We start from the raw sequence: 13,157 nt of genomic DNA, 5'->3' as shown, positions 1-13,157 counted from the left end.
TTCTCCTCACTTTGTGTGTGGAAATGTGAGGCTTTTGTCATCAAGCCACAGGGAGAGCATCTCGCTCTGACTTTGACTCATGTACAATCATGGGAAGGTGGCAGCTTCCTCCTAGGGAGCATTGTCTTGCCCAACAGCCTTACTGACTTACCTTGCAGGGAAAGTCTGCAGGTTGTTGCTTGCCAGATGCAGGATCCGTAGGTTTGGGTGCCCCACCAAGACAGGGATGCATTGATCTGTGAGGTTGTTATTGGTCAAGTATAGCAGCTGCAGCATGCTCAAACTCTCCTCCCCCGTACATGCAGAGGGCAGGGACTCCAGGCTGTTTGCAGATGCATTCAGGTACCTGAGGCTAACCACAGCAAGTGCAAAAATCAGACTTCACATCATCCAAACCATTCCAATAACACGAGGAAAAGGAGCCATACAAATGCCAGTGTGGACAGCAGCACTAGACAGGAGGCCAGACAATACTGTAACATCCCTACTCACATTAAGATTTGTGAGTCTACTAATGACTTATTAGCTATATGCACTGTGGATGCACACAGCATTTTACAGTAAACGGTGAATACCGAAAAGCCCGTGGGTAATACTGGTGTAAGCAGACAACATAAAACTTTACTTAGACTCTTTAAAAGAAGGGCTAACTCCTGTCTGAATAGACAGTTATGAAGGACTGTTCATTTGTAAAGGGTCTCTCTTGTTGTTCTCCAACGACCTGAACCTGACTGGCTTCTTTTCTTTGCACCTGAACTTATTATGACTACTTTTAAAGACAATGCTCTTCAGGCAGCTTCTGTTTTCCTGTAATTACACAGTAACATGGACCGATTCTTTCAAATCAGCTTGATGGCTTTCCTTACAGCATCTGAATTACCTCCTCATAAAGGGCACACCTCGTTATCTCTTATGCAAATGGCACCTTGCAAGGATAGTCACACAGGTGCCACTTTCAGCCCTTACACTCCAAAGGATAATGCAGACAAAAAGTGTTTGCTACTGAGACTCACTTCAGAGCTTTGACAAATAGTGTCTCTGGGAGTTTAGTCAACAGGTTGTGCTGAAGGTCCAGCACTTCCAAAGGAATGTGTTCTAGAAGAGGTGGAAGGCTCTGCAGACGATTGTGCCCCACCATCAACTTCCGAAGGCTCAAGCTTCTGAGGATCCTAGAAAGACATAGGGTTTTCTGTTTAACTTGGTTCACTCCTCTTGACATCCACAGAGGTAGTATTTAATCCACTTAATCTGACTGTGCAGCAGGGAAAAATTAAAATACACTGATCCATAAAATGTAAATAATGACAAAGCAGAAGGGTAACATGACTCAGTCTCTCTGAATGCTTGGAAGTATATCTACATTTCCCTCTATGCTACTGCTGATTGGTATCTTGTCATGCGAGTTGGTGTGCATGTGCCCAGCATTCTCTCAGGCAGACTAAGAAAGAAGTAAAAAATGAGGGCTTTAAATGCCTGTTCTCACTTGCAGGTAGAAAGAAGTGCTTCCACAGTGCCAACATAAATTTAGAGCTTTAAATATCTGCTTAGCACTCCTGTGTTATTTCTAAGGCAGTAAATGATTCTTTGCATAACATACTTAAAATTTGGGCCCTTTAATCCATTGGCATGGCTAAAATTCTCTTTTAACTTCTCATTATCACATCCTTGTTAAATCCTTTTCTTGCTTTTGACGTACATAGTTTTTCTGTGACAAGCACTGGAATGTCACTGCTGATCAATTCCTATGCCTCTTGCTTCAACTTCTCCAACCCGTGTTCTGCATTTCTTCCCCGTCAACCACTTCTCCATTCAATCTTAATACAGCTTACCCTAGACACTGTGTCATTCATCACAATCACACCCCGACCAAACACCCTTGTTAGGCTGAGAATGTGGTACTTGTGAGAAGTCATTATAAATAACTGCAAAATTGATTTAGTTCTTGGCTCTCATTTACTGCATTTCTGCAGAGACTGAAAGGGAAATGGGGAGAAAGGAGCTGGCTGATGGTGTACTGTGAAAGCTACATTTGAGATCAGCTGTATTGTCCCTTTGTGATAACGCCCTATCAAAGGTAACAGATGAAATTTCCGTGGGACGATGCAAAACGTATTGGGGTCTCACATATGACCTGTGTTCACAGACAGTATGGAAACACATATAAATCATAGCAGCATGTTCTATGCCAGGTGCAAATAGCTGCAGTAGCAGCTGAAAGCACAGGATGGAACTACCTAGCCCCTATTGTTCAAAAGGCGGACCTAGAAACGGGTTCTTTCCAACATCTGAATACAAAGCATTTTTGATGCTGCATAGATAAAGTAAGTGGATTATAGCTTTCTCTACACAACAAGGAATTAAGCAACTGGAATAGCACTGCTTCTCTCCTCCCAGACAGCCCATTTTCGAAGAAAGCTCAGCTCTGTTTACAAAGGTTTGCTGACCTCGATGGAAGCTCCAAAAGGAGGTTGTAGCTCACATCCAAAACTTCCAGTTTCTTTGCTTCACAGGCCCAGTCTGGGACGCACTGTAGTTGATTGCTGAGAAAAGCAAGTGGGAAAAGCTAGAAGCCAGCACTCCATATGGAACAGACTCTAAATGCTGCATGATTTTAGTGACAGCCAAACCAAAAGCAACAGGCAAAAAATGAGCAGCATCCAAGTCAGTCATGTGGATTTTATCTCACGGCTAGCTGTGCAGTGCAAACTGAGCTGGTTCATGACTTGGCAGGGCATCCTATCTTACAGGTCTCACAATGCTGCACCAAGAGCAGACGTAGGCAATGAAATCAACAGCAGAGATCACTGGCAGCTACTCTAAATATTTGTTCCACAGATCCCCCCCATTCAGTTCAGTAAGCTGCCATAAGTTCAGTGGTCCCGGCTTGGCTTTTTTTTTTCCTGGTCACAGCCTACAGCTGAAGGATAGCAAAGTCACCTGAAGAGGTCATACTGGTTCAGAAGGGCTTCTGGTGTGGGACACTTTCATCATTGCTTAGTGCTGGGCTTTGAAGTTCTATTGTGTTTAATTGTTCTCAACTGTTTTAAACCCTTAAAACCTCTAGAAAATTTTGCAGAAAAAAAGCAAAGGTGTCCAGATACTTGCTTGAAATTCTGTTGTGTATGATCACTTACTGGGAGAGTTCTAGATATGTCAGTAGACCAGGAACCGGATAAATATTGACAGCTGTCAGACCTGATGAAGTAAAGCAAGTAAGTATGATTGCAGAGCTTCAGAGAGAAAACAGCACAGAGAAGCAGCTTAACTATCAAATGAGACTCACTGTCTTTCTTTACAGAGACTCAAGGTCCTCACTGATCCTTCCCACCACAGAGTTCACACTTCATACATCTGCCATATGGCACTATAATGTCTCACTATCCCATTTCTCCATCTGTCATGTGGAGCACCAGAACAAGAGAGAACTGTACTTTTCTTTGTGGGCTCCCAAACAGGTCTCAATGGAAGATGAATTCCTTGGACATAACACTACAACCTCCACACTGTTACACAGCCTGTGTACACAAATGCATATGTGATCCGTAGGAGCTAACCTCAGAGGACCCATCACATACAGATTCACCACAATAACATCAGCATAGGTATTTTTTTAATGCGTGAGAGAGGGCAAAAGGCTGCTTTCCTTTGCTCCCAGGGCTTAAAGGGAAAAGGCAGGTGAAGAAGACAAAGGACATACAGTTGCTGTTGGCATACAGGGCCCGAAGGGAGAAGCCACTCAGCGTCAGCTCTCTCAGCTTATTCCGCTCGCAGTGCAGCTGCTCCAGGCTGACCAAGGAGCTCAGATCCAGATCTGTCATCTGATTGTCTCGTAAATCCATGTAAGCCACAGATTTGTTCCCCTCCAGAGTGTCAGCTGCTGCTCTCTTCAGGTTGTTCAGCCTAAATACTCAGAGATGAGTTAAAAAGTCAGAAAATAGGACACCGAACACTGGACATCAATAAGAAGAGAGAAGAAAGAAGAGGAAAGGAATAATTTTGGTGAAGGCTAACACCAAAGGTGAGCACAGTGAATGAAATGTGTGATGAGCAATGGTGAATTTCAGGCAGTGAATACAAACAAAAACATTTCCTTTGTCTACACTGCTGTATGTAACCATTTTAATGATTCCCAAATTCTTAAGAGATTTTGAAGAAGGATCCAGTCAAGAAAACAGAAGCCAGGCCAAGGGGCAGCTACTTTGCATGGACACAGGAAGCTAATGCAGAGAGAACAGATACTAGACTACCTTGCCACACACAAAAAGCTCTTTGTCCCTTTCTGAGAGCTCTGCAGTTGGCAGCCTGGAGAATCAGGATCACATCTCTAGGGCAGGGAGGCAAAAAAGGGAAGGAGAGATCAAACAGCTACCAAAGCTCAAGGTAACAGAAAATCACAAGAGGAAACTAGAGGGCTGGGTCACATTCAGCATCAGGCATTGCTCAGTTAAGCTTGCTTTTCCAAGTGGATTCTGCACACCCTCAGAAACAGAACTCCATAAAAGCTAAAGAATCAGTAAGAAAAAACTGAACCTAGTTTATTGCAAAACGGACTAGAAGTTACACAGCTCCTCTTCTGTAAAGGGAAAGTTGCAATCTGTTTTATAGACACCTGCAAGTTTCATCCCTTACCTGAGGTCCACACTTTTGATGTGACTCATACGGCTCAGCACTGTCAGGTCCAGGGTCTCTAGCAAGTTCCCTGCCAGGGCAAGTTTGTCTAAGTTGACAAGTTTCTCACAAATTACTGGCAGTTCACAGAAGTTATTGAAGGAAAGCCCAAGACAGTTGAGCTGCTGCAGGTTTCCCATCTCTTCTGGTAAGGATGTGAGGAAATTGCCATCAAGCCAGAAGGTCTGGAGACTGCAACAGCGGAAAAAAGAAAGAAAACAATTCTGCAAGGAGTAGTGAACATCACATTTAGTATTTTCAGTGAATTTTCTGGTATAGTTAGCTGGCCTCAGTGTGGTTATTTTTAAAGGTACCTAACAGCTAATTTTATTCTTATACATGTAAAGTTACTGAAGTGTTTTTATCACATATGTAATAGGCTTAGAACTGCATATATGCAATATCAAATAGCTCTTAAATTATTTTGGAGGTAAACTTCCAGTTGTGCCAAAGATTGTAAGTTAACACAAGCAAAATACAAATCAGTACTTACATTGTAAATGAAAGATATTTACTAAATTACTTAGTTTTCTACAAATGGCACAGTTTAATCACACCTCCTACCACACTGATGCACTGGTAGAAGACTTTTACACTCTAGTTTTCCATTCCAGCACACACTCAGAAAATAATAAGGTAGCTTTCTGTTGTAAGATGAACTGTTTCGAAGGTTGTATGGCTTTTGAGACTCAGATCCCAAATATACAATTCCCTTATTATGATTATGTTCCAACAGAGACCTTTCTGTGTTTAGTGGTGGTAGAAATGAAATCTGAGGCAACAAAAAGTTCTTATGAATAAGGGCTCAAAGAGTCATCAAGATAACTGGACCCATAACTAAGCTGTAAACCTCCAGAAAGCATAAGCCTACATACAGCTTTTTCCTCACAGTTTGCATATGGCTAAATGATCATTCTGGAAATTACTTGCTCACACCCAGTGTGGCTGCAGACATTCCTTTTTAAAGATATAAGCTGGAGGAAAAGCAGGCTACAATAAACCAACAGTTCAATACTGATGTTTATCTATACAAATATAGTAACGGTCTTGCAATTAAATTTATCTAAGCTTAAGCTCTTAGGCACTTGGAGTAGCTACTGCAGAAAATGGACGAGGCTTTTACTCCAGCAAACACTTTAAGACAAAATTTTAAGAGGGGACTGCTCAAGTATTTTCATGTTAAAATCCTCTAACACAAAAAGCAGCCAATTCTGTAGAACACAATCAAACATACCAGTGCTGACAAAAATCACTAGACCCCTGTGAGAAGCCACCACAGAGAAGTTTTCTATAATAAATTAAAACTTCAACAGAAATTGCATCAGTACTGAAAATATTAAATACAAATAATAAATGCAGAAAATCAGACAACTCTGCAGCTGCAGAAAAATGCACAGACTTATTTGAGAAACAATGCAATTGCCTTCAGTGCTTCATCTGCATAAAGTTTCCTCATCTTTTCTGCACCAGCAGCTGCAATGTTTTAATAGCAGCGATTAAGGGATTGCACATCTTAGTTCTTGACCTTCTGCTGGAGTCAAATTAATCATTCAGCCTTCATGGGCAAAACAGGCTGCCCTAGAACTCACACTTTCAGAAACAGTATCTGCACATCAGTAGTACTCAGCTGAGGCATCAAGGATGTTTATGATCACAGATGTAAAGAGCATACTCACTTCAACAGTTTGCCAATCTGACTTGGCAAGTAATGAAGTCCATTACAGGAAATATTAAGCTCTGTCAGAGTAGAGATCTCACACAGTGATACAGGAAACTCTCCCAGTCTATTATGAGACAAGTTCAGACTCTTCAACTGAGAAAACCTATTAGCAAGAACACTAGTTAATTTACAAACCTACATAGTCTGAAGCAAAAATATACAGAACCAGTCATAAAGAATTCTTAAGTCTTTTTACACTGGTGATACAGTCAGCTAACTCATTACAGGAGTTCCTGCATAAATTTGATTTTAAGTCATTGATATTCTTCTCAGTGGTGATGCTGAAAGTGATCAAATACCATGGGTTTACTGCAGGAACTGATAAGAATCTTCTACCCTGACTTGACAGGCTTCTTCCTAGTGACTGTTACTAAGATTTAGGAGACTAAAATGCTCAGTTCAAAAAATTTACCTACAAAGAATTAACTACAGTAAGAGTATACAATTAAGTCGCTTGGGAAAAGAGGAGCTGAAAACATTCACTGGGACCATTCTGAGAATAAAACAGAAGAGGGAAATCCCCTTTCCAAGCTGTGTGCAACAGAAAGCCAAGCTGAGCTGTAAAAGGGAAAACTAGGAAAGCACTTGCTTCATGCTGGGAAACTGCAAAACCTGCACCCAGAGGTCCTTGAACAACATTACACAACTACAGTGCTCCTTGCTCAGCAGACTGCATCCCAGGTACTGCCCCAAGTGCAGACAGCCCCACAGTCACTACAGTCCCACCAGCGCTTGAGAAATGCTTACCTATTTCTAGCTCCTTCAATCACCATGCTAGGTGCAAAGAGAGAGAAGGAACTTAGCATAGCTGGGGTAACATACAGGAGGGTTCTCCTCCAAGAGTTCCTGCCTCTTTCTAGAGGAAGCAAAAGTATTTTTCCCCAAGTAATAACCTCCTCATCCCAAACTGGAACCACCAGAAATTAATATCTCAGTTCTATGAGATAATTGCAAATTTCATGTACCAGAGAACTACTTCTTGGAAACACACAGTTATTCATCTGCCTCACCTACCCAACTTTTCCCAGGCATTGGTGAGTAGCTCCTATTTTGAAGCAAATATTTCAATATAGGTAACAAAACCAAGGTTAATTAGCTTGAGGGAGAATATTACTTCTAGCTTGAGGTGTCTTGAAGTACAAGACTGAAAGTTTTTGGAGTTGCTTTCTTCTTTATAGTGACCTTTTTTCGGATTCAAAATACTTGTAATGATCTGTGTAGGAACTATGCATTATATTTCTCCATTTTGTTTTATAACCTTGGGGGGGCAGTTGTTCTTCGGAAAGAGGGAACATAGCTGAAACTTGAACACAGATTGTTTGCTTTGAGCACCCCATCATATAAATAAGGGCATAGGCATTTTTGTTTGCTGCAGCCACAGACTCTCTTATACTGCAACTGAAAGCCAAAGAGAAAAAGATGCTGTGTTGGTAAAAGCCTTCCTCAAAGGAACACATTGGATAATGCAAAGATCTAACAATGATACAATAATCAGAAACTTGCACACAGAACTCCACCACAGTATTGAAAACGAAGGAAACAATGAGGATGAACCTGAAGATTTGAACTATCTCATTAGCTGGTTCAACTTTAAGAGATTTAGGACAGGTCACGGCTCTCAGGGTTTGAAATCAGCAAACACTTTAATGAAACTGCTTTCTCAGGAGTTCTGCAATGGCTTTTGCTACACCTGTTCTTAGCACCAAGTGTTTCTCTCTCACTAACAGTGTGGTGAGAAGCCGCTCTGAGAGACACAGCATTAAATGCAACAGCACAACTAATGTTTAGAATTCATCCCTCTGCAAAAATATCAAAGCAAGCACAAGAGGGGCATTGAGGTTTCCAAAAGCTGAAGGGAAGCTGGTACATGACACAGCTTGGTCTGAGATTCCTCAAGCAGACTTCCATATTCGGTGGGGGGGACAATACTCAAAAGCCTTTTGAATTCTCCTTCTGTTCCTTCTTCTGTGCCTCAGTAAGCTCATGTAGTGATGCAGGAACGGAATGGAAAAGCAATTCAAGCAGTATATGAACCAGGTATTATAGGGGATAAAGATCCCAAAATCGTTGTGGCTCCTCAGGTTTCAGTCTGTGCTCTCACAGGGCATACTGAGACAGCAAAGAGGTAGGGAAACACAGCAGTGAATCTTCCATGGGATGATGATCCTCTGTTTAGTAGCCCAAACTGGTGCTGCCCTGAAATATTCCCAGTTTAACACATCCCGTTCTGCCACCAAAGCACTTAGCACAAATCTGTATCAACTAGCTAGAATGCTGACAAGAGACATGCAGATGTACACACGTGTATGCACACACACATATCAACAAAGATCAGATCTCAGAGTGTTTTTCAGACAAGGGAGATACTCAAAAGGCAATACAATACATAAAAAATAAGCTAGGAGATGTAATAAAGCAGGTAGGGTTATTTAATGACCTTTGCTTAACATTTTCCCTTTAGCTAATTATTTTTGCTCCATTATTATAGTTATAGCTTATTAGACTCCTAGAGCTTGAAAGTTCCTCAGAGGAAGAGATCTGACCATTGTGAAAGATTCTGCTGTTGGGAATTGACAGTCTTGAGGCACTGAGAACACCTACTGCAAGCAAGCAAGGGTCTTCTTATGGTGCTATAATCTTAGAAACATCCTAAAAACCTCAGACAGAAAATCTTTTCAAAAGGCAATGAGCAGCCTTATGTGGGCTACCTAATGCTACCTGTTTATTCAAGATTGTGTGAAATGAGAGCTTCTTTTATGCCTTTTGTTTGTTTGAGGGTTTCAGCTTCATCAGACATAGTCACTGCCAGGAAAAGAGTGCAGTTTCTGACATGCCAGATTTCTTGTTGACTACATGCAAGGTCAAAAGAAATTTCAAGCCCCTTTGCTGATCCTGTGAACCAAGGATACTACATTTTAGAAAATAAAGCTCTGATGTCCTTTTCAAAATCATACAATGTATTTGAAGAGACAAGTAGAAAGTAAAATCTTGAATTATTTTAAGCAGCTTCTCCAGTAACAGAATCTATAACAATTCACCATTATAAAACATTTAAACAAGTTTGGAAAACCAGACTAGACTCTGGCTCCCAATAAAACTGCAAAGAATTCCCAAAAGTGAGCAATTTTTTTTTACTTTATACTTTTATGGATACCTGGGCATTTCATTACTGTCTAGGAAGGAAAATGAAATAGCACAGTAATAGGCCCCTGGAGACAAAGAAAACAAAACCACACCCTTCCCCGCCCCACCCCGCCTTGCAAAAAGCCCCCAACAAACCAAAATGACAAAAGCAACCAAACCTCAAAACCACAACAACAAACCAAACAAATAACAAAAAAGCATTTTTGCAAAGTTTCTCCAAATACATTTTTCTTAAGACACAATGTGTTTGAAACAGAGCCATTGGACAATATTACTATAGGCTTCCTATCAGCTTTCAAAATTCATAGAACAGATCCTTGAATTCTATTTAGCATGGCTGGTATACATATCAACAGACTAATCTCCCTCTAGATTTTTATGATTTTGGGGAATTAATTTAAATATATTTTTGTAAGACTCCTTCACTTACCTAAGATGACTACATCATGCTTCCATACCATCCCACAACTGCTACTCTCTTAAAAGCAGATCATCACAAGTTTCCAAAGCAAAGCTGGAGTCTCACAGGCCCTCTGCCAATTCCAAATACACATTAAGAACTTGCCAAAACAGGGTTTTTCAGACCTGAACTTCTTCCTGCAAACACTTATTCACAATAGCAGCATTATGCTTTTCCTTGCCTCTTATTTTATACCCCGAGATGTTCTCTGCTTAGCAAGCAGCCTTATATTACTACTGCATCTTGTCCATACAAACGGCATGTCATCCCATAAGGCTTATCTCAAATCAGAGTTAGCATAGAATCTGTGGAAGGGAGCTCATGAATATTATAAGTTGTTGGAAGTTTATTCCTGTCTGTGCTGCCCAGATCTGCTTCCAACCCCCTCACTTGTGAGAGCTTCCTTAAGATCAATATTTTTACCATCCCCAAGAGAACAGGCAATACTTCATTCCTGTATCCATATGTCAAGGACTCCAAATGTAGAAGAAAAATAATTCTTTGCAGACCTGCAAAGGGAGTCAAGACTCCCTGCTCCACTTGTTCTCATAAAGTTGTGGCGTAAGTTGAGGTAGGTGATATCTTGACTGTAGAAGAGGTGCTCTGGTACTTCCTCAAGGCTGTAGCATGAAAGATCAACCATACTAAATCGCATAGACACAATCTGAAAGGAAAGAGAAAAAGCTGCAGCTGTGCAACAAATTTTCTCTGGAAGTCTAATGGAAGGCCAAAGAACACAAGTAGTAAAAAATCTGCAAGAACATGAAAGAACTCCTTGTGCCCACCAGGTAGAGTCCATGCAGGAAATGGGAGTCCATCAAGTACAAGCCTATGCCATTTGCTACACCCCTGATAAGGATGCATAGCTGGATACCAGCCAGGACTCACACAAAGTCCTGCTCTGCATGTGCACTGGGCACACTGCCTAAAGGCTAGGCTATAAGAGAGCCAATGTAATAGAGCAAAACGGATCTTTGAGGAAACTCTATTGAGAAAGCATAATCTTCCAAAGGTGCAAGAAGCAACAGGAAGCAGTTGATTTTCCAGTTCAGCTCTTGGAGGTTTACAGAACCTCTGCTTGGCCTAGCTGCTTCTTCTGTACTTTTAGCTACTTCTTTCTTTTATTAGCTTGTTCAGGGTATAAAATTTGAAACATAACTTGTTATAAAAAGGCTTCATAAATTATGGTTTTGCAACATTTCATAAAGTCTTTGCAAATCTCAGATGTTCTTTCATTAAGCATGTTTTGTTTTGAGGTCCTTGGTGCTTAATTTGACATTTTATGACCTGCTTTATCCTGAACTCATTTCGTATTTCATAATATCCTTGCTGACCTACGATCTTTCTGTAACTCAAATCTATCAGGGCAGCCCTGTGAATGTCCGGCTCATACTTCAGGTAGGTTCAAGTATGGGAACAAATGCAATCTGTAGGTTTCTATGGCTGTAAAGTCAGCCAGTCCCTGTGGTTTGTTCAATGACCTGTGATTAAGTTAGTCTCATAGGTGCAGCAGGGGTTAAAACAGCAGAGCGACTGTTCAACATCATTGCACATGTAGAGAAAAAGAGATGGCTAACAGAAAAATCTCTGTAGTCCAGAGCATGAAGGAAATAAAGAAAGCTGGAAAGTGTCCTGGGTACTTTCTCCTGCATCCTAGCTTCACCTCTGACTGCAGACCAAGCTTGCATCAGAAAACCCTTCCTGTGGCATACCCCTGCACCCACCATCCAAACCACACTGTCCCCATGGCCTCACCGTGGATGCTTGCCGGTGCCACCGCTGGCACTCTGCCAGCGTTTCAAAGGAAATGTGGTATGTTTGAGCTTGTGCTCCAGCAGATGTGAAAGCAAGGGTGTGCTGCCGACGTTTCATCTCTTCCACCTACAAAGGGAGAATTAACAACAACAGTCTGCCTAAGTGCCAGCAATTACAATTGACCTGAAGTCTAGGGTGAGGTATTGCTGACCACCAGTAACACTACATTTTGCTGAAAATGCAGCTGCAAAGATACTGGAGAAAAACCCAGAAGTAAATCCTGCTTAACACATTTCTGGTGAAGTGGATACAAGAAGCAGTAATTTCCAGACTGCCCATTCACAACATTGGCTACTGCTGTGAAAGCTGAACTAGTGTATCTTCATTTTACTAGCCTTCAGACTACTACCTAAGCAAAGCAAGTAGAAAGGGGTCGGGCACATTAATGCAGTAATCTGTGACAAAAGCCTACATTAATCTCTTGTGGATGATTCCCATCATTACCATTTCTTCTTCCTTCCCAAGCTACAGGCAGCTAACCAAAAAAAGCCTTACCTTCCCTCCAATGAGAGGCAAGATGTGCATCTTCCCTGCATGGCTGTCCTTCACTGAGGACACAATGAGGCACGTACCACAGAGAGTGACCGAGCGCTCTGCCCACTTGTGCAGCTGGGTCTTTCCTTTGCGTACGTTATAGACTCCAGAGAGCAGGATGCGATCCAACTGTTCCACTTGACATGGCTTTTCTGAAGAAAAAGGGGACATTAGCATTTACTGTCCATGTGTTCTTCATTCTAATCTGTGAATACAAATAACCAGTTGTTGTGAAGAACAAGCAGACAAATTGCACTTTAAAAAACGTCTCATGCAGAGGACAAGCAACATCCTCAGTCAGCGCAGGAATGGCTGAGCAGCACCATTGGGTGCCTCTCAGAACAATGTTAGAATGGTTGCCATGCAGTCTTTTTAATCTACAGGTAGTTACAGACCTTAGCAAAGCCACATGCTTGCCAAATATCCTTCGTTCAAATGCAACAGAAAACCAATTTTAAACTCTCATTGAGTCAGCTAAAGTCACAGAAACCATTAAATAAGTGGCTTCTACTGGACTTTCAAGGAAGGCCTGGAAAATCAGCTACAGAAGGAAGTTCTTTCCCTGAAGATGACTGTCCTGGTTTTGCCTAGGATAGAATTAATTTTCTTCCTGGAAGATGGTACAGGGCTGTATTCTGGCTTCTGTGTGAGAATAATGTTGCTAACACACTGCTGTTTTGATTGGTGCACAGCAGTGCTCACCCACGTCAAGGACTTATTCAGTGTCCCATTCTCTTTAGCAAGCAGATGCACAAGAAACTGCAAGGGAGCATGGCTGGGCCAGCTGATCCAAACTAGCAAAAGGGATATTCCACA

The 13,157-nt window shown here is 41.6% G+C and overlaps 1 protein-coding gene across 1 annotated transcript in view; it reads right to left on the bottom strand.

Moving 5' to 3' along the window:
* The window catches only part of PHLPP2 (PH domain and leucine rich repeat protein phosphatase 2), a gene marked incomplete at its 3' end in the record, with an annotated part of 30,067 nt that overhangs the window by 5,901 nt on the left and 11,009 nt on the right, over positions 1–13,157 (bottom strand). The window contains exons 4-13 of the mRNA XM_082290261.1: positions 12,303–12,493; positions 11,748–11,873; positions 10,502–10,656; positions 6,345–6,491; positions 4,630–4,860; positions 3,698–3,900; positions 3,135–3,195; positions 2,445–2,540; positions 1,014–1,169; positions 152–352 (exon numbers count right to left, since the gene is read on the bottom strand). Of these exons, the coding sequence (XP_082146387.1) occupies positions 152–352; positions 1,014–1,169; positions 2,445–2,540; positions 3,135–3,195; positions 3,698–3,900; positions 4,630–4,860; positions 6,345–6,491; positions 10,502–10,656; positions 11,748–11,873; positions 12,303–12,493 (1,567 nt within the window). The remainder of the gene's footprint in view (positions 1–151; positions 353–1,013; positions 1,170–2,444; positions 2,541–3,134; positions 3,196–3,697; positions 3,901–4,629; positions 4,861–6,344; positions 6,492–10,501; positions 10,657–11,747; positions 11,874–12,302; positions 12,494–13,157) is intronic.

This window comes from Coloeus monedula, assembly GCF_965178545.1.
Source record: "Coloeus monedula genome assembly, chromosome: 13".
Taxonomy (NCBI): domain Eukaryota; kingdom Metazoa; phylum Chordata; class Aves; order Passeriformes; family Corvidae; genus Coloeus; species Coloeus monedula.
The sequence above is the reverse complement of the archived record's forward strand: the minus strand, read 5'-3'. Positions and strand labels throughout refer to the sequence as shown.